This window comes from Scomber scombrus, chromosome 17 (genome assembly GCF_963691925.1).
Source record: "Scomber scombrus chromosome 17, fScoSco1.1, whole genome shotgun sequence".
Classification (NCBI taxonomy): Eukaryota; Metazoa; Chordata; class Actinopteri; order Scombriformes; family Scombridae; genus Scomber; species Scomber scombrus.
The window spans coordinates 2997921-3020805 of NC_084986.1; the positions used below are offsets into that span (position 1 = coordinate 2997921).

Here is a 22885-nt window from a genome sequence, read left to right on the forward strand (position 1 = left end):
GTTGAAAGCAGATTTTTTTTTTTTGGCAGTGTAATTGCTATTGTTACTTTGCACACTGCTGTCAGCTCACGTTGGCATCAGATAATCTGGGACCGGGTGATGGAAAATATTTTGGAGACAAAGGGGAAAAAAACAAGGAGAGCAGCAGCAGCAGATATAAAAATTTGCTGATGCACATGGAAGTTAACGGAGAGATGTGTGTTATCAAACCCTCACGCGGAGCGAACGCTGAACGGCTGCTTTTAAACAGTTTGCTGGTTTTCAGATTCAGACTGAAATGACTCACTGAAGGCTGTTTAACAATATTCATATCTGGGTGTTTTGGTGAGAAGGGAATGACTCAGATTCAGCTTCACTATGCTCACATGCTGAGCACAGAGGCTGCAATGCTGAATATACGTCTTTGTTATGGTTTATTTAAAGGGATGAATAGAGATGAGCAATGTTACATATACAGGAAAAGTATGGCAACAGATAATGATGTAAAAAATTAACATAATACAAATGTCTTTTTCCAGCTGTGTGATGCACTTGTTTAACCCTCACATTCTGTTTATATTCTATCCTCACAGTAAGAATCTCCTCATTAAAAGTGTCTATACCACATGTTGAACCACAGATGTGTTCAGAAAGCATCAATAGTCGATCTGACTGATCAATAAATGTGATTAAACCTTGATTAATGTTTCAGAGAGCAGAGAGAGTGTATTTTTTAGCTTTTACACCACTAAACAGCTCCTATCACACGATATCATGTCCTATTTTACCTAAGACATGAAAATATAACATAGCAATAATGATTGAAATGTCTCTTTTTGGTAGTTTTGGGTTTCTTTAGTCTCTCCATCTCTAAGTTGCTACGGTAACTAGATGGCAACTGTTACTTTCACTAAAACACATGTCAATAGATACGTAGATAATTTGACCCAGAACAGCCTCAATGGACATACATTTGTAGCACATATACTTAAAATTTTTTAAAAATATTCTCATTTGGTGCCACTTTAGGAAGAGTCCTCAAATGTCAGAATAAAAGACATTTGAGGTGTTTTTACAAGCTTTCAAATGTCAAAACCAGGCGGGGAGTTCCGGTCCTCTGAAATGAGGCCAACGCGGAAGTAACTTAAAACTGCATTATATCAAAAGGCCACCAGGGGGCGACCGTTTTGGTGTCAAAAGGACTTCCGTCTCTATACAAGTCAATGGAGAATTCACCAACTTCTCACTTGATTTCTAGCCTCAGTAAACGTTTTCAAAATGTGTTTATGGTCTCAATCGCTAGTTTAAAGCCTTCTTCAATGCAGTATGATGTTCATTTGGGACATTTTGGCCTCCCTGATTTTATATGTGACGATAAAGCAGGGTATGCATTAGGGCGTGGCTACGTCGTGATTGACAGGTTGATTGGTTCACAGGTTCAGGAGGGCGCCTCATGCTCCTCCTGATGCCCATATAAGTAGAATCCCTGTTTTTATTTTTCCCAGCATGCACCTGAAATTTTCAAGACGCCGCTGCTCAGATCCGATACTATTGGCTTCCGAGCAGCAGTCCACAAACCAATGGGTGACGTCACGGATGTTACGTCCATTTCTTATATACAGTCTATGGTCAAAACTGTTTGTAAGTGTTAAAATGTATTTTTATTTGTATGATGTACATACTTGATTCCTAAATATATATACATATTTTTTTACATAAGGCTGCTGATATTCTATATTTTCGTAATTGACAAGAAAATCCCATTAAATGATCAAAAACAATATACTTACATTTTATATTTTGGAAGCACATTGGATCCTACTGAAGTCAATCTCTTAAAAAAAACAGCTCACTCATTATTTTAGTGGGCTGTTTAGTCTTGGTGATTATCTAAAACAGCTTTTAGCAAATGTTTCTTAAACAGGAATGAATAGTGCATTTATTTGGGGACTATTTTCAGCAGTGGATTAATACACATTTGGTGCTGTAGTGAGTCTTTCTGGCAGTAGGATGGTGTGTGTGTGTGTGTGTGTGTGTGTGTGTGTGTGTGTGTGTGTGTGTGTGTGTGTGTGTGTGTATGTGTGTGAGTGTGTGTGTGTGTGTGTGTGGGAGCTGAAGTAAACAACAGCCTGTGTGTGTCCACTGTAATGAAGAAACATGTCACCCTGTGCAGCGCTGTGACTCATTTATGTGTTTTTTAATAGTTTTTGGGACAACAACAAAGGTGTAAAGCACAGAGGAGGATCAGATATATCAGATGTTAGATACACAGACTGGTTAGTATTGATTGTTGATTTTAGTCTTTTCATTAAAGTTGTTGACAATAAGAAGAATCTAAAATATCTCCAGACTTCAATTTGTTCTCCGTGAGGAAAATAAGGCTGAATTTATTTCCATTAACTTAGCGAGGCGTTATGCAGCTTATTTATCAAATCAAATCCAATCAAATCAAATCAAACCTCCCTATAACGCTTCTTCTTCCTTTGGTTTTTCCTCCACCATCCGATGAGCAGCCATTCATGTGAGCAGTTGAGCAGAGCGGAGGATGACTCAGGGCTCAGCTAATAGCTCTTATCAATAATTCAGGCTCTAATCTGTGTCAGGAGAGCCGTCAGATATGTGTTATATATATATATGGACTCACTCCTCACAGAGATGCTGCGGCCTGTGTGTCTGCTGACGCTCACTCGGTCGGAAAAAAGGAGAAATATTTTGATCTTACAGTAACGACATACTGTACCATCTCAACTCTGTGCTGCTGAGACTGGAGACATTATGACATATGACATTTATAGAACTGTTGCTAAGGCTTAAACAAAGAACAAACCGACTGAACAAATCAAACTACTCACATTGTTTCACATGTTTTACTGTTACTGAGGTTTCTCCCTTACAGTGCAAAAGGACAAACTGTTCTGCTTTGTAAAGTTAACCCTTTACAATTCATTTAATTGATTAATCTGCAATTAGAGCCCAATAATCAGAGCAGAGTATCAGTCAAAAGAAGTATGGACGCTCTACTGGAGAACATTTGTCTCATACATAGACTGTATATAAAATGGACGTAACATCCGTGACGTCACCCATTGGTTTGTGGACTGCTGCTCGGAGGCCAATAGTATCGGATCTGAGCAGCGCCATCTTGAAAATCTCAGGTGCATGCTGGGAAAAATAAAAACAGGGATTCTACTTATATGGGCATCAGGAGGAGCATGAGGCGCCCTCCTGAACCTGTGAACCAATCAGGGAGGCCAACATTTCACAAATGAACATCATACTGCATTGAAGAAGGCTTTAAACTAGCGATTGAGACCATAAACACATTTTGAAAACGTTTACTGAGGTTAGAAATCAAGTGAGAAGTTGGTGAATTCTCCATTGACTTGTATAGAGACGGAAGTCCTTTTGACACCAAAACGGTCGCCCCCTGGTGGCCTTTTGATAGAATGCAGTTTTAAGTTACGTCCGCGTTGGCGTAATTTCAGAGGACCGGAACTCCCCGCCTGGTTAAGATCGGGAGCCACTCTTCCTCTACTGGTCCATCACTTGTGGAGTACATCAAGGCTCCATCTAAGGGTCCATTTATTTGCTGTGTATGTGCTATCTTTACTTTCTATCTTCCACAAGAACAATATGTCTCCTTTCACTGTTTCGCCGATGACACTCAACTATACCTTTAACTTTGAATCTGACTCTATCACATCCATCCATACTTGCCACCAGGATGTGAAATGCTGGATGGCAAAAAACTGCCTCCAATTGAATGATAAAAAGACAAAGTGATTGATTGCCACTTGGGGCCATTGACATCGAACCTTCATGCTCACACCAGGAATCTTAGTCTCATCTTTGACTGGGGACTGAAGTTTAACAAACAGATCAACTCTGTGGTGAAATGTTGCTATTTTCAGCTGAGGAACTAAACTAAAGTCCATCCTCTATCTCAACAATATGAAGATTTTTTACCATTGCTTTAATCTCCTCAAGGTTGGATTACTGCAACTCATTGGCCTTTGGTTGCTCTTAGTGGGTTTAGTATTTTTGTATTTGTAGTCTTTTTTTTGTTGATAAATTAATCTTACAAGTTTTATTCTGTTTTCTGTTTTACATTTGTGAACAATCTTTTGATATTTTGTATTTCGTCATTGCCTTTCAACGTTGCTATTTGTGCCATGACTACTACTATTTGTGCCTTTCACTATTATTTGTACAACACTTTGGTCAACTCTGTATATAAATAAACTTGACCTGACCATTGATGATGTGTCCAAACTTTTTACTGTTACTGTAAATCAATAATAATGACAAACCAGCAGGGTTATGATTATAGATTTTGATCATTAACTAACAAAAATTAATAGATAAAATATACACTGCCCACTTATTCAAAAGATTATATATTATTCACTTTTAATTTGATTGTATTGTATGAAATATGCTATCTACAGTTTTATTTCAACTGCAGCAAAACACAAGTTTCTTTTGTCCTTTTCTGTTTCCTTTTGTTTCACTTTAGCATTTAAGATGGTGAACTATTAAAATATAAAACTGTATCTGTATCTGATTTCCACTTAACATTAAATATTACAAGAGAGTAACAGGGTACTTGAACCCCCATATTACCCAAAATAAAGAGGACATGAGCTCCATTCAGCTACTGACACATTCAGTATGGAACCAAATAAATATCACAATTTTAAATATTTTACCCTTCGTCAGTTTCTGATGAGATTCTGATGAGTTCTCGCTAATGGAAGCAATTTAAAATGTAATGTTACAAATGGAATAGAGAAAAACCTGTTGAATTATCATTACTTTTACTTTAAGGTTAAAGAAATATAATCTTCTGCTGTTATTTTCTCAGCTCTAAGACATAAATATAGAAGGAAAATTTGATGTTAATTCAAAGGATGCTTCTCCAACAGTTTGGCATCCGTCACAAGCACGCTGCCTCTTACTCAACACTTCCCCCAAGAAATGCTTCCCCTTAGATTTCACTTTGACTAATGGAGCACAACGCAAATTGGCAGATGATTCACAAGGATGTTGAGAAAGCAATAACAGCCCCCCCCTGCCACACACACACACATACATAGCCAACACACATGCACACACAGCAACAGGCCAAGACATTTCCTTTCGGGCTTGGCTGGTTACCAAAGGACAGCTGTACACTTTGCCTGTGAGCCTTTCCTCCTGTAGCTCATTGCAATAATTACATTAAAGGTGTCCTGATGATTGAGAGAACTAATGCACGTTTATGTAATGAAAAATCTCAGAATGCATCGATACAAATATAAAATATGACACTTCTATCTTTTGTTTTCTGTCTGTAGAAGTGAGATGCAAAGAAAACCAAACAGACAACCACTAAAATATCACCTTTTTTTGCATGATCTATCTACCAAACAAGCCTTGAAAAGAAAAAACCCAGCGGTGTGTAATCAAAATGGAAATGTCATTGTTCCCTTCTACCGCTCTTTCAACGAGCTCGCAGCTTTAACACGGTGCTTGACTCGTTCTTAAGTGGAACGCTTTGACTACAGAGTGGATGATGTGAAAGGGAGCTGGAGGTTTGTTCACCTACTGCCAGAAAATGAAAAATCAGTACTCGTATAGTCGAGTAAAGCTGCAGATTTGGCTTTTCCTTCAGTTTCCTTCAGTATGATTGTGATATGAAACACTTTAATCTGCTTATTATCTGGCAGCTGAAGATACTCTGTTACCCATCATGCTGTCTGACGGTGGAGCTTCTTACCTGTAGCCCCTCGATGGCCAATCGCAGCATGCTGGGAGTCAGTTTGGACGCCTGCTTGAAGGTGAAGTTACTCCAGTCGATGATGAGGATAAAGCCGTTGACTTGCAGCTCTGGATCTTCTATCATAGTTTCCAGCGACAGCAGTATAGCTCTCAGTATGTCCACAAACGTGTATCTAAAAGAGAAAGAACGCCATTAAGTAATTTTGTAGCACACTGGAGAAATATTAAACCTGCTGTAATTCATTTTTTGGCCACTTGAGGGCAGCAGAGATAAGTTGTAAACATAGACTGTATATAAGAAATGGACGTAACATCCGTGACGTCATCCATTGGTTTGTGGACTGCTGCTCGGAGGCTAATAGTATCGGATCTGAGCAGCGCCATTTTGAAAATTACAGGAGCATGCTGGGAAAAATAAAAACAGGGATTCTACTTATATGGGCATCAGGAGGAGCATGAGGCGCCCTCCTGAACCTGTGAACCAATCAACCTGTCAATCACGACGTAGCCACGCCCTAATGCATACCCTGCTTTATCGTCACATATAAAATCAGGGAGGCCAAAATGTCCCAAATGAACATCATACTGCATTGAAGAAGGCTTTAAACTAGCGATTGAGACCATAAACACATTTTGAAAACGTTTACTGAGGTTAGAAATCAAGTGAGAAGTTGGTGAATTCTCCATTGACTTGTATAGAGACAGAAGTCCTTTTGACACCAAAACGGTCGCCCCCTGGTGGCCTTTTGATAGAATGCAGTTTTAAGTTACTTCTGCGTTGGCCTCATTTCAGAGGACCGGGACTCCCCCCCTGGTTGTAAACACAAAACTGACATTATTAAGATATGGTAATAGAAATGTAGCAACATGAGCATTACTTAAGAGTCGTATTTCTGGTCACATAATAAATGCCAGTCCAGTATTTACTCTCCTTTAAACTCTGTTTTGGTCTTCACCACATTCTCACCAGGTAATCTGTGGTTTGGTTCTGGGCAGATAGCGTAGAATCGTTTTAGAGCTTTTTCACTGAAAACAGCGACCGCCTTAAACAGTAAAACTGCAGACTGCAAAACCGAAACAATGAGCTGAGAGACGCTAAAATGTAGCGCTGCAACGATTAGTCAATCAACTGAATATTGATCTGCAGCTATTTCCCTTAATGATTAATAATTCAGAGTAATGTTTTAAAGGATTCCTGCTTCTCAAATATGAATGTTTTCTGGTTTCTTTAGTCTTCTGAGGACAAAATGAAACAAAACAAGACATCTGAGGACGTTTCCTTGGGCTTTTTCAACATTCGTCACCATTTTTCTGACACTTTACAGACCAAACAACTAATTAAATGAGAAAATAACTGACAGACGAATCAATAATTAAAATAGCTGCAGCCCCTTACTAAAATGCTTCATAGAGCTGAGGGGAACTGCAGAGTTGGGTGGTTTTATTCTCTGTGGGTTTGCAAAACATTTTCAAATTAAATGCAGTGAAGGAATCTATTATTAACATGAAAATATTAACTCCAAAAGCTATAAGGCAAAAAAAAACCATGTTTTCTTCTCTTTGTTAATTAAATTTACTCAGAAGTTGGGTGTGGATTAGTAGTGTATTGAATATAGCAAAACTCATTGAAACACCCTAATGTGGTCATATTCAGGTTGTTTGTTAACAGAAAAACTGATTTTCTTATATTAATTAAAACTTAATTTAATAAAGTCTTTGGTGATTTAAATAACATGTATATCAATATAACTTTACTCATCTTCCTTCTCGTTCCATTTCCTGTCATGAAAAGTTGTTTTTAGTGACTCTAATATGTGATATTATCTCATAAGCTCTTCCAACTTTTATCCCCCACACACTGAAGTGATTTAGAGGAGGACTATATCTATGTGAGTTTTGGCAGTTTTTTGGACTTTAATACGCCCAAATACCTTTTTAACAGTCTGCTTCTTTCCCATTTTTGCCATTAATACACGTGACCGGCTGCCAAAAACCACTCGACACTCTATTTAAAATATTCCATCTTTCTATCTTTATCCTTTTCGTGCCAGTTGTTGTGTCGAGTGTCTGGATGTGTTTGTGGCTGCTGATGTTACTTAGTCATGTTGTTTGTCCTCCCGGGGCTGATCCCTCGGTCACGTCACTGTCACTTATTCAACATTCATGTTTCTTTTTCTCTCCCGTTTATTATCTTCATTTATGTCATTTTCAAGATTATAATCATCTTTCTAAATTGGCTTAATTAGCAGCTAAACATGCAAAAGACGCCTGCTGCTGTGATCTTTAACATGCTGGAGTTATTTTTAAAATGTGTTGAATAGAACAGGATTGACAAGCATGATATTAAACATATAGCTATTTTTTTTAATTGACACAAGTTAATGAAGAGAGGAGAAACTCATCATGGAAATTACTCGATTCTTGTGAGTGACTATAATGAAAACTTGCAGACATTCAGCACGTCATGACCCTGTTACATAAAGACTACTGTATGTGTGTGTTGTTATTCTACAACAATCTGGCTGACTTCATTAAATCATCATTTCTTTTGCCCACCATTTCCATTTTTATGAAATCAGGCTTGATGACACTTTATTTGGATAATGAAAATGTTTCTGAACTGAATTATGACGGTCAACCTCTCTATGAATGGATCTCCAAACACTAACCAAGTCTATATATTGTTGTTGTTTTTTTTACAGCTTTAAAAGCTAAATCCAAACTCACATTGATCAGCATTGAACTCTAAATGAAGAGTGTCCAATTTCTTCACCCAAACAAGGAGAAAAATGTGTTTCTGGAGATGAAACCCATAAACTAAGAATGCTTAAAGGCAGCATGCGACTAAATGGTATCAAGTTATGTATAAAATGTCCTTTCCACATACTCATTTAAGTTGTAAAGTCAAGAATTCACAACTAAAAGTTATGCAGAATACTGATTAACACACCCATAGATGCAGACAAGGGGGAAGTAATTAAGTATTTTCTTTCAAATCCAATGAATACACATCATTTAAAAGCACTGGTACTTTGAGTTTTTTCCATTTAGAGAGATTTATGGCATTTTAAAAGGAAAAACTACTTTTTTTTAGTCATTCATAGGCTTTCATCTGATTCTTGCAATGCTTAACCTTTAGATTTTTATACTTCAACTAAACCTTGACATCCCATGCTGGCTGCTACTTAGGACAAAAGAGACATTTGAAGATGTTAACTTGGGTTATGGGAGAGACTATATCAGACATTTTTCCAATGTTTACTGTCATTATATGCTCAGAATGTTTAATTGATTGATCGTTAGTTGCAGCCGTAGTTCTGGCTCATCACTGAGTAATGCACTTATTCTACTTGTTTAGTGTCAGCCAGATTAATACAATGAATGTAATGAAATAACATGAGCGAGCAACATGATGTGGTTTAAACTACTAAAACCATACATTAGTCACACTGAGAGCAATATTTGATTACTTTTAGATGAATAGAATTAGACTGCAGGTCTTTTAATGGTAAATAAGGACTTCGGCCATAAGAATATGTCACCTGTCACCTGTTAACTACATTTGTACTTTTGTTGGATTTTGGTCTGATGCTGTTTTTCCTGCTTTGCTGTTCAGGTCCAATACTTCCAGTAAAGACAGATCTTAATGCTACAGGAGTGACATTTTAGACTATGGTATGCTTCCAACTTCGTGCAACAGTTTGTGTCCCTGTGCACAAAGTCAGCTCTGTTTTTTTTCTCAGTTTGATGTGAAAGAACCTGACTGGCCTGCACAAAGCCCTGACCTCAACTCCATCCAACACCTTTGAGATGCCCAAAATCAATGTTGGACCTCACAAATGCTTCTGTGGCTAAATGAGAGCAAATCCCAGCAGCCAGGCTCCAAAATCTGGTGAAAAGCCCTGAAACCAGAAAAGCTCCAGGCAGCTGATTCAGCAACAGATTAATGCCCATGGTTTTGAATTGAGATGCTCAGAACTCACATATGGGTGTAATATCAGGGTTTCTGCATACATTTAGCCAAAGTTTCATCCATGTTGGTGTCACTACCTTTAGTCTAGACTTGGTTTAGTATCTTTAAATGACACTGAGACTTCCTGTGGTGTGTGAGTGTGTGTGGTTCTGAATGGACAGCTCCACAAAACTCACTTTATTATAATAAATCCTAAAAAAAAAGAGAGACTTTCTGGGTTTCTTTTTGTATGACAGTAACTGTAACTGATGAGACTTTACATTCCCATACACACACACACACACACACACACACACACACACACACACACACACACACACACACACACACACACACACACACACACACACACACACACACACACACACAATCTCCAACCCTGGCTGTCTTTATTACCTGCTCTGGTCCCAGTTGGCAGCGAACAGGACCAGTATTTTCCTGCCGTATCTGTCCAGGTTGGAGAGCACGCCGGGAAAGCCGTCCTTCAGAGCCTGCTTGATACCCGGATCTGTGGCTTTCAGGTTCTTGAACATGTCAAGGTTCTGCTGTCGGTACTCAAAGTACTGTGCCAGCAGCCGGAACGCCTCGAAGTGGTTGAATTTCCTCGCCCGGAGGAATCTGAGGATAAACGGATCGTCTGTCCTGAGGAAACCAATGTCCGGCCGGGTGATGATCATGTCCCGGACTTCCTGGATGTCCTGGTGTAAAGTCTCCGGGTTTTCTTTCAGTTCAACCTTGGCCTTCTCCAGGGTCTCTGGAGAGAGTCCAGCCTGTAAGTGAGTCATCTTTTGCAACAGCTGTCCCTCCACGGGGGGGCCCACACACCAAAAAACCAGCTTACAATGAAACAACACAATAAAGTAAAAAAATAAATAAAAAAGTCACCTCCAGCAACAGGGTGAAGTATATTAAATTGATTATTTAGTGGTTTCCTGATCAGAAGCTGACTTCAGATGGAGGCCTGCTGCTCTGTAGACGGTAATCCACCCTGAACTGGCACAGTCGCTGCTGCTATGATGCTCCTGTTATCAACATATGGGCCATTCACTTTTACGCACAGAAACATTTACAATTCCAGCTTCGAGAATTCAACTTTATTGTAATTATTATTTTTTTGATTCCCCCACACAACATTTATATGATGAATAAGGTTCCTCCAGGTTTCAGGCGGTACATCCAACCTGCTGATCCGGGCGGCCTGAGCTCAGAGCCGACAGACAGCCGCTTCCCTCCATGTCAAAAGCCTCTCCTCTCCTCTCTTTCTCTCTTTCTCTCTCTCTCTCTGTGGCACAATGACGACGACAGCATCACCGTCTCCCCGGCGTAGCTCTCGGCGGCCAGGCAATGCGGCACGACCCTGCAGCACCTGCTATATTATCATCATCATCATCATCATCATCATCATCATCATCCCTCCGCCTTCACAACGCATCTCCATCCGCCGAGCGACTGATGTTGCTGCTGCTGCTGCTGCTGCTGGTGGTGCTGGTGCTCCGTCAATTGAGGCAGATTTGGATGCTCGTTTTCACGTCTACATCCCCCGTCTTAATCATCACCATCATCATCATCATCACTACAATTTTGGGTGTTGAGTTAAATCTTTAAATCATGTTTCACAAAGCTCCCCCCACCACCACCACCAAGAGAGAAGGAGGCATCCAGCAGCACAGGTGTCCCGCGAGGTTTTGTTCCCCTCCTGCCTCCGGTTTCTGGGTTTTGGAGAGGGGTGGGGTGGTGGATGAAGGGAGGAGGAGGAGGTGGGAGGGTGGAGAGAGCGAGAGAGAGAGAGTGAAGGGGGGGTGGTGTTGGTGGGGGGGATTACCGTCTCCGCTCCTCCTGCTGCTGCTGCTGCTGCTGCCGTCTGTTCGCTGGGAAAGTGACTGACATCAAGAGAGTCTGTGCTCCGGTCGGTGTATGGATGCCACCGGCGGGGGGAAGGGAGGGAGGGATGAATGGATGGATGGATGGATGGAGGGAGGGAGTGAGTGGGAGGAATGTTAAGATGAAAAGGCAACAGATATATTTAAGGGGGGAAAAAAAGGCAGAGAGATGGAGAGATGAAGAATGACTGTAAAAGCTAAAAAATGAAAGAGGAGGGGAGAATGGATGGATGACGGAAGGATGATGAAGGGAGGATGGGGTAAGGAGGGCTTTTAGCTTTAGGCAAAAAAAAAAAAAGAAAGGGTGGAGGGATGAAGATGGGGGCAGACTTTGTGTCGTTAAGGAGCCTGAGGCAAACTAGAGGCCTCTATATCACCCTTTTCCATCCCTATACTTTTCTATAAGGACCATATGTTTGCAGGTTTTATCTCCTTATGGTCACAGATAATGTGTATTCCACCTTTTAATGGTCTATTTTGAGATATGTAATGTGCAGTTTTATGCATGTTTTGGGGTATTTCCGCCTGCTGTTCCAGTCAAAAATGGTTTCCCATTAATTTACAGCATCTTGAAACTTGCATGAGTTGTGTCATCCATCATATTGAACATTCAAACTTTTGCTATTATGTGATATTTATGAAAAATGTGCACCTCATTAGTTTTTGACTGCATAGACTAAACTCGATGTTTTGATAAATTTACACAACTCAAGTAAGTTTTAAGAGTCTGATAATTAATTTTCAAGCACGAATGAATAAACGCCAATAAGCAATATAACAAATGTCCAAAATACAGCAACACATGGTTTGCAAGATGGTTAATGATGCAAACGATCCACCATTTGTAGTAAATGGACTAAAACATGCAAACCCACCAATATGTTCCTTTAACAATCACACTGCTGTTACTCCCTGTAAAACATCTTATATCACCATGGAGCTACTCCAAAGGTTTCCGAAGCTTATATTTCAACTTCAAGGGAAAGAAATATGGACTCAGTTAAGGCAACATAATGAGGGCATCTTTCACTTCTCCCCCTTCTAAAGCCTCAGACAGTTTATCTTATACTATGTATGCAAAGATTTACTTTCCCTGCAAGGATTTCTTTGGTGATGTGCAGGTCAAAGGAACGTTTATACATTTAGATTGAAACCTTTTCTAAATGCAGGTTTCACATAATCAATTCAACAGCACTGACTTTGTTTCATTGACCTTCTTCATGTTAAGACAGGGCCATAGATTTCTATACTACGGTTATAAGACTAATTCATATTTACTGTACAGTATACTCAGTCATTCTTTCTGTACCTTCACATCTCCATTCATGAGAATCTAATCAATCTTGCATGAACCATGTGCTTCAGATATTTCCCTCTTCTTTCTTTTTTTCCAGTTTTCAGTATCATTTCTATTGCTATTTAAGCTAGTAGTCATGTCAGTCCTTCACATACTTAGCAGCTGAACCCAGTATGGTGCTTATGTTCTACAACTCATGCAAAATATGGTTTAAGTGGGGTTTTCTTGGGGGGGTTTTCGGTCTCGATCTCGACTGGTCTTAGTCTTGACTTGGTAGTGTCTTGGTCTCGGTCTTGGTCTTGGTCTTGGTCTTGGTCTTGGTATTGGTCTTGATACTCTCTGGTCTTGGTAGTGTCTTGGTCTCGGTTTAGGCGGTCTTGACTACAAGTCTAATTTAAGGTAAGATATATAATACGTAACGATACGTTACTATACAATATGATATACAATGCAATATGATACAGTACAATACAATACAGTATGATACAATACGATACAATACGATACAATACGATGCGATACAATACAAGACGATACAATACGATACAATACGATACAATACGATACAGTACGATACAATACGATACAGTACGATACAATACGATACGATACGATACAATACGATACGATACTATACAATACGATACGATACGATACAATACGATACGATACGATACTATACAATACGATACGATACGATACAATACGATACGATACGATACGATACAATACGATACAATACGATACAATACAGTACGATACAATACAATACAATACGATACAATACGATACAATACGATACAGTACGACACAATACAGTACAAGTACGATACAATACAATACGATATGATATGCTACAAAACGATACAATGCATCACGATACATTACGATACGATGCAATACAATGCAATACGATATGATATGGTAAGATACGGTAAAGTACAGTACAATAATCCTTTATTATTCCCAAATTTACAGCATTACAGCAGCAAAGTAGATAGCAAAAATAGAAAGAGCATCACTAAAGAGAATAAAGAACAAGTAAGAAAAATAAGCAATATGGAAATAAAAAATAGTATGTTGAGACGGGTGTTGGTGTAAATATAATATACCAGAGTGTGAAATTGATATTGCACAGATTTGAAAGTGAAAAAATATTATATTGCACAGTTGAACTGAAAGCAATATTGTACTTATACAGTGTTTTCTCTCTATGTGTTCTGTTTTCTTACTGAATCATGGGCGCATGTTGATAGATACTTCATCACTGTAATTGTTTGTTGTAAAACTGTTAAACAAAGAAAGCAAATGTGCTGATTGTCACATATGATGGGCGTTGGTTGGATGGATGGCCGGTGAGGTAAGTGCATTCGCTTTCTGCCATCACACTGAATCCACTCAGTTAGATCATAATTCATAAAAGTGAGAACAGGACTGGTCAGATGAAGTGTGGGCAACAAAAGCACATGAAAAGGGGAAGAGGAGGAAGGGGGGGGGGGGTTGTATGGATGAATGGGTGTAGAGAGAGAAGGGGAAGGGGGAGGAGGTGGCACCTGCTCTGTGGTGACCAGACAGCTGCACTCTACTAACATGCTGAATTAATTCCCATTGTGTCTGCCTACTTCTCTCTCTTCTGGTTTCATCGTGGCTTTATACGTGGTTAAGCTTCGCATGTGCTACTCAGCTCAGTTACGTTCAGTTTGGCCACAAAAATCAGTGAGACATAACATAGTAGCACAAACAAGAGTAATGGACAGAAGAAGAAGAAGGAGAAAATAACCTGTAGGGAGACTAAACTGTTGCTACTCGTGAGTGTCTTTCACAACCCATATTTGTGTCTTAATTAATCTTAAAATGTCTTAATTATATTACATGACATTTGCATATTCTAATGGTGTTAATGAATACAAATAGAGTATAGTCTTTTTAATCACCTGTCTCCTTTAAAAAAATATATATTGATGAGATACAGTATGTTCTTAACCATTTATAATATGACTATGAACCCAAGTCACAAAAGAGAAGAAGAAGAAAAGAGGAAAAAGAAACTTAAGCCTAGTTGAAGCCTATAGTGCAAAAATAACATAATTCTAGGCTGGAATAGCACTTAAGTTACTGTGCGGATAGAAAAACTTCAAAAAACGGACGTGATAAAGGTCAGAGTAATTTAGAGCAGCTGCAAAAGTACAATCTTCTCAGGGGTGTGCTTAGAGCTAACAGAGCTAAAAAAGCCTTGACCAAATGATCTCATACACACACACACACACACACACACACACACACACACACACACACACACACACACACACACACACACACACACACACACACACACACGATGAAGCTTGCCCAGCGCCCCTTTAATCATAGTTTATGGTTGGCATTCACCGATGGGAAGCCTGTGAGGGATCACCAGTTTTTCGCTGGACTTGAAACTCTTGGTGGAGCCTCTGAATTGGTTTAGTTTGGTTTAAAGCAACATTTTAAGGTTCAAACTAAATACAAAATATTTCAGCATAGTCCTGCAGAGAATTCCTAATTGTTGTTGTTGTTGTTTAATCTACATTATGAGCAAGCAAGAGTCATTCGTTGGTACTGTATAGACCTCTATAAGTCACAGAGGAACTACAAAAAACAAACAGCTGTGTGAAATCTGTATGCATTGGTCCAGTTGGATTGTGGGTAATGTAGGCACTAGGATTTGACAAGAAAGAAGAATGCCTGTGAGTCTGACAACATTATGAGTGCAATCATAGACTCTTTTCACGGTTTCCTGCTCAGTGTCCCCCTGTCTCTCTGTTAACAGGCAGCACTCAAATACAACAACACCAGCTAGTAATATATATTCTTTACCCTGACAGGAAATGCCTTGTCGTGTAGTTAAAGTTGGCAGTTTATGTTCTGGTCTACCTCCTTTAAATCTCACAGTAACAACTCAAAGAGCTGCCACCATGAAAAGAAAGGCATGTTAAAAAGCTTACTTCATTTAGAGATATAAATGTTTTTAAGCCTTTAAATGAGGAATTCATTTTTCAGTAAGCACATTAAACACAAAACAAATGACCTCCCACTCACAGCAGAACGGATCCAAACATGTTATGATGCTCTGGTGCTATTTTGGTGACTTTTTTTTTGTCAGAGGAACACCAGCCCTCCATACCATAACCCTCAAAATATACAGTATCTAAGCGTGTTACAATGCTTCAGAGCTGCAAGGCATTTCTCAATAACACGCTTCTATTTTCCAAACCAGTGATCATTCATGGTGTGTTCTGTGTTTCTGCCCTCACGCCTTCAGTCCCAAGCATGCACAATGGATAAAGACCAGGGTGGGATAATATCCTGGCAGTGGGGGGCAGGAAAAAGGGGCAAAGTGCAGAGTGTGGTGGGTGGAGAGAAAGTAATAGTTTCCCAGGGGAGGCAGGGGGGGTCGCCATAATTGCCCTCAGCTCTGATGAGTCGGTGTTGGAACGAATTAAATAAATTGTGGACATGCATTAGAAATTACCTCTGCTTTTTCAATGGCACAGCTGTTATTTTCTGAAGTGCCTCAGTGATTTGCCTTCCTGTCTGTGAGGACCTAATGGCTGATTAACAAATGACAACTGGACTTAAAAGCGTCAGGAACAGCTGACCATATTCACATAGTCACAATTTGCACAATTTAAAGTATGTAAAATACTGAAAAGAGGATTTTAAAATTAAGAACAATGACATGAAATATATGAATGACCCGAATTCACAAATGTTCATAATGTAAACAGTATATACAGGGTTCAATTCTGATCATCTTAAAAGCTGTATTAATGTAATGCAATAAATCAAAGATCACAGATGTGCAATTATAAGATTATTTTGGGGTTTTACGTTAATATAATGTGTAAGGTCCATGGGTGGGATACAGTCTGTGGGGGTTTCGGGCCTTGTTGATGAAGTCAGCTGCAGACAGGAAGAAACTGATGGTGTGAGGTTTTGGTCTTGCACCCCTTAGTGACATCTATGGACAGCATAGCGGATGATACACTGCAGTCTACTCTTGTCCCTACTAGTTGCAGAAGCGTACCAGATGGTGATGGTGATGGTGATGTAGAAGTGCACCATCACTGATTTTGGCATATTGAATGAAGTGCATCCTCTCCTGAGCCTTCCTGGTAAGGCTGTTGGATGTTCTGCTCCTACTTGAGGTATTGGAGGGTGATGCTTCCCTGGGAGTGGCATGACTCCAGATTCATTTGCACTTGACTGTGTGAGACAAAGAGACCATAACATGACCATGAATATAGACGAAAGCAGGGGTTGGACCTGTAAGCTTCTCTTTGTCTGAGGAACAGTGACGCCATCTAATGGTGAAAATGAAGAAATGCAGTGATTTTGTATTAAGGACTTATAACATGTTACCTGTTCATTCTCTGCTTGTTTTAATCCCCCCTTTTATCCAACAACTACTTTTAAGTGAAAACTGCTGTTAAAAAAGATTGAGGCCTTGGATTTAAAGTATTACTGCAGTGCTTATGTTGCCCTCATCTTTAATGAGTGCTTTATAGAGTACTGCTAGAATAAGTAACAGGATATGGTTACAGGCTGGGTTGCTGTTTGCAATTCGAGATTACTATATATTACTATATATATATATAATTATATGACCATATCCTCAAGACTGTATACAGAAGAAAACCTTGTTTTTCTCATGTAATGAAAACCTTATTGTGTTATATTGTGTATTTTTAATGTTTAAAGATATACAAGGAGGTGGCTGTGGATCAGACTCCTCTTGTCTGCATGCCGAAGCGTCCTCGGACAAGATACTGAACCCCAAATTACTCCAGATAGTTTGCTGCCATCAGTGTGTTAGAGTGAATGGGTGAGTGAACAGCAGAAAGTGTAAAATGCTTTGGATAAAAGCACTTCAAAAAACAAACAGACAAAAAAAAAAAAAAAACACTATAAAAACTATGTTAAAATCCTTACAATTACGGAAGAAGTACAACATTTCAGCCCAAATTTGCTCTCTATCACGTTTGAAGGCATCAGAGTAGGAACATAAACTTTGATGACTGTGTACATGATGATTTTTTTTTTTTTTTTCGAAATGCAATAATAAAAATTTAATTTTTTTTAGATGGGAAGCAGAAATGAAGTTGCGACTGGCTCCAAATTAGTTGTGTTGTCACAAACCTTGCTAGCAGGTACACATCTTAAACTGAGATTTCAGGTGATTGCAAAGAAACTGTCCACCGTAAGCAGACAACAAAAAGTAGAAATATTTTTTGACTATTTTTTTTATATTAATATTCCTTCATTGTACATTCACCACTCAAATCTCCAAAGGTTCTGCATTTTAGACATTATTAAGAAAACACAGATATCATTAATAACATGACAATGGCTCAGTTGTTTGCAAGTGTGATCAATAACATGAAATTCAACCATCATATATATTTTTTAATTTAAACCTGTGACATGTCAGCATCTTCCACACATACAAAACACTGTAATACCACATGACAACCAGCAGGTGGCAGCATTGACACAGTTAATAAATAGTAGATTCAGTGGAAGGAATTTGTTAATACATCTGTTAATATAAACATTTTGCACAATGGGTCCATTATGTCATATGATGTTATGTGTGTGTATCTGCATTCTTGCACATTTCCTCGCTGTCTAAATGCAATGACTTTAGAAATATTTTGGTGTAAAGGAGTTAACAAAATAATAGGAACATCCTATAAGAGCTGTGTAGTAAATGTTTATGACTGACGCAACATAAAGCAGCGTTTGGCATCTAACAGACATACAAACATCCATCCTAGGTTTGAAAAATAATGAGAAAAAAACCCCTTAAGGCTTCATTTTTAATTTAGTTTTTCTTGCTAATTTTCCATTTCTTATCTGGTTTTGTGTAAATGTTGTTTGCTCAGAGTTAATATATTTTAATGATGAGTTACACAATGTTATCTATTTATTTCTATGATGCACAGTTGCAACCTAATTCATCATAAAACATGTTGCAACAATATGGAGAAAAATAAAACAGTTCAACAAGACGAGTAAGAGGGGAAACAATGTTGGGAAAGAGGGGAACATTTCTGTAAAACTGGTTTCCTGTGGGGGTCGGACCATAAGGTCAGTACAGTGTTGATCAGGTGGAATAAAAAGGGTTGTAACCCCCATAGTGATCAAAGACACTGGTGGACATGCCACACCCCTCTACCCCTCTCCTCCTGTACTAACCCGTCTGAGGGCAAACCCAATGACCCTGCAAACAGAGCAGACAGGGATGTAGGTGGGGGGGAGGGAGGGGGATAGATGGATGGATGGATGATGGGGGAAGGAGGGACGGAGGGACGGATTGAGGAAAGAACAGAGAGAGATTAAGCATTAACAGTCAGATTAACCTCCCGCCTCTCCTTTTGAGAATTGTTGCTTGTTGCATGTCTTTGCAACATGGCCGGTCTGCTCGGAGAAGAGAAGGAGTACGAGGAATAAAAAGATAAAAGAAAGGAATTTGGGGTTGAGACAAAAGTACTTCCTCTAATGTATTTCCTAGTTACATTTGTTAATTTATGTTGGACTCATTATGGCCTTAAAAACTGTTGTAGGAACATGCAGCAATCATAAAGTTTCCTTTTTACTTTACCTTCTTTCACCTCTATCTGGTTAAAGTCACTTTGACATTAAAATATTTTTTACAAGAGAAACGTGTCCAAGAGGGAAGCATTAATCAGTAAATGAAAGTAGGTTACAGTAAAGACGAAATACTGCATTCAAGGGCGTCAAGATTATCCAGTTAATGTGAAGTGACAACTGCTGGATGTGTGCCAACAGTTTACATAATGCTGTAGTTACATTACATGCAGACCACACAAAAAAAAATCGTTTTTAAATTGATTTCTTATGTTAATTCCTGTCTGGATGATGTCCGCAGAGTCTGGAACCCTTTAAGTGTGCAGTGCATTTACAGTCTATGGTTAACTGTGATAATGCTAATGCTAAGTTTGACCATTAAAACAAAATGTACTGCAGCCGATTCCTTTGAGGGTCTTTTTAGTACAATGAAATGCTAAACAAGAAGTTTTAGGCAACCAAAATGTTAAAATTATGTCAACATTGTCGTCATTGTAGAGACTTCTCAATGCCACGCCCTAGAGCATATCCTGCTTTATCGTATGTTTTACTCTAAATGTGAGCATAATCTAATAAATGAACATCATGCAGTGTTGGAGAAGACTTAAAACTAGCGATTGAGACCATGAACTCATTAGTAAAGTATTTACTGAGGTAATAAATCAAGTGAGAAGTATTGTCATTTTCTCATAGACCTTCATACAATCTGACTTCTCTTTGCAACCAGTGGATCCGCCCCCTGCTGGCCATTAGAAAGAATGCAGGTTTAAGGATCAGAGATGGGGAACGGGTGTGACTCATTATTACCTACTAACACTGTATTGTACCAGCACAGAGGGACATGGTGGTCTTACCTGCAAATCTGCAAGAGTCAGCTGGCTTTTTATTTGTTGTTTTTTTGACTGAGTGACAATTTGGGAACACTGCCATCTGCCTCTTAAGCCCTAAATAAAGTCTCAGTCTGCCTACATTAGTGGTGTCCAACCCTGCTCCTGGAGAGCTACTGCCCTGCATGTTTTAGGTAAATCCACACACCTGATTCTAAGTATTGAGCTCGTTATCAAGCAACTGAAGCTCGTCAAGGGGTTTGATAACGAGTTAATTATTAGAATCAGGTGTGTTAGAGTGGAGAGATACCTAAAACATGCAGGGCAGTCGCTCTCCAGGAGAAGGGTTGGACACCACTGGCCTCCATAAAATAAACAACTTTTCTTTTTTACACATCAACGGTTGTTTACAGGTCTTTGGGAGTGCTGCTGCACATGTGAAAAAAGCTGACAGACTTTTGTAGATTCAGATTCAGGGGCAGCTGCACAAAGTCTGATAAACTCCTGCAAATGACATTGTGTTGAATCCAGTTATGCAGCAAAAAGCAAAGTGAGCCAAACCTGCTTCTATCGAGGCAAACTGAAGTCACTCACAGATAATAATGAGAAATATCCTCAACATGCAGGGTTATGTACTTATTAGATGGATTGCAGGCCATTAGACCATTTAGCTGCAAAACAAAAAGTTAATATTTTTAGATGTCTGAGTAAAATGTAGCTGCATTACGTTATTTAACATTAAGCTGACACAAATTAGAATATAAAGAGTTAAATGTTGCTTTAACAACAGACAAGTTCAGATCAAACTGTGCATTACAGAATAACCTGCTTACTGGTAAAGTGAAAATCCATTAAAAAAAGGTAATGAAACAAACAGCACAGAACAAGCTTTTCTTAAAATTTAATTTCTTTCGTGCCACACAACTCAAGGTTCACTTGTTGGCTTTTTCTGGAGCTTTCAGCTGCACCATACAGTCCCTATAGCTGCTAAAGGCTTTGGAAGAAGCTAGTAAGTGGATGTTGAATTACGACAATTTTTCTCAACACAAGTTGTATGTTTGGAGACAGTTAAAGCTATGATAGTATAGTATAGTATAGTATAGTATAGTATAGTATAGTATATAGTACAGTACAGTACATTACATTACAGTACAATTCAATACAGTACAGTATAGTATAGTATATTATAGTATAGTATAATATAGTATATAGTAAAGTACAGTACAGTACAATTCAATACAGTATAGTATAGTATAGTATAGTATAGTATATAGTATAGTATAGTATATTATAGTATAGTATAGTATAGTATAGTATAGTATAGTATAGTATAGTATAGTATGCTGTAATATAGTATGATGTACAAATTATCTCATCAACAATATATTTCAGCATTTCTCCATTTTTCAGATACTTTAATGAACATTATCTTCATCTTTAATACCCTGTCACACACACACTAACAAATGCTATGACACTCTACTACTATGAGACCCTTTTTTCTCAGTGACCGCCATCTTTTGTTCCCATTCATAAATTCATCACTACCACAATAATCAGAGCTTTGTTTTCTTACACAATAGCTTTACTCCAGTGGGAAATGTACAACTCTCGTTTCTGGGTGAAATTTTAATTGGAAGTGGTGAGACTCAACCATGCAGCCAAGATGTCAATCGCTGGCCTCCGTCCAAGTTCATTCATACTGTAGGCACACACACACACACACACACACACACACACACACACACACAACACACACACACACACACACACACACACACAGCCAGTCTTTTACCTTCCTAGACAGCAGCTCTGTAGCTCTACAAAGGCCGAGTGCTGCAGTGCTGGTGTTTGGCTGCTGAGGTTAATGGTGCCTGTTGTGTTACTTGTAAATGATTAAAATGTTAAATGTTACAGAATTTAGAGGGGTTTTTTTTCCCATGTTGGTATTCTTATCTAAAGGGAAACATTGTGTGCTGACATCAAAATCAACAAATGCATTGCTGGAAAAAGTGACTTAAAGCTGTTGGCTCATAGGATACACACAATTTATGGATAAAGTCAAAAATAACCAAAAAATGGTCAATTAATTTTGAATATTGCGAGCATATCCGAAGAGGAATAGGCTATCTTAATTGCAATGTTAAGCATTCGTTACATGAAAGAGTTTGATACATAAATACTGTAATCTTAGATTGAAAAATATGAATGACCTGAACATCCTACACTGGAAAAAGCAGACCTAAAATGTTTGATATTTTAATTTGATAAAAGACTGAAAATGAAAGTTATTAACCCTTTACATACTTTTCATGTTCTGACTCATAATTAGTCTTTGCACTAATTCACATTCATGAATTCCCCATTAATAAATGTTTAATTATAGTCTTTATTAAAAAAAAGACATTCACAGTCACTATATTATGGTCCAGGAGAACATTTTAGAGAATATGATTAATTTAAGAACATGTTTTTTGTTTTTTTCTTTTAAATAAACACAGCTCTAACTTGAACATTTGCATATATAAAAATGTGTATCAGC

At 38.6% G+C, this 22885-nt stretch overlaps 1 protein-coding gene across 1 annotated transcript in view; it reads right to left on the reverse strand.

The window, feature by feature from the left end:
- clvs2 (clavesin 2) overlaps positions 1 to 10497 on the reverse strand; it is a 57196-nt gene extending 46699 nt beyond the window's left edge. Inside the window, exons 1-2 of the mRNA XM_062436878.1 lie at positions 10109 to 10497; positions 5738 to 5912 (exon numbers count right to left, since the gene is read on the reverse strand). Coding sequence (XP_062292862.1) covers positions 5738 to 5912; positions 10109 to 10497 — 564 coding nt within the window. The remainder of the gene's footprint in view (positions 1 to 5737; positions 5913 to 10108) is intronic.
- Between the last annotated feature and the right edge of the window lie 12388 nt (positions 10498 to 22885).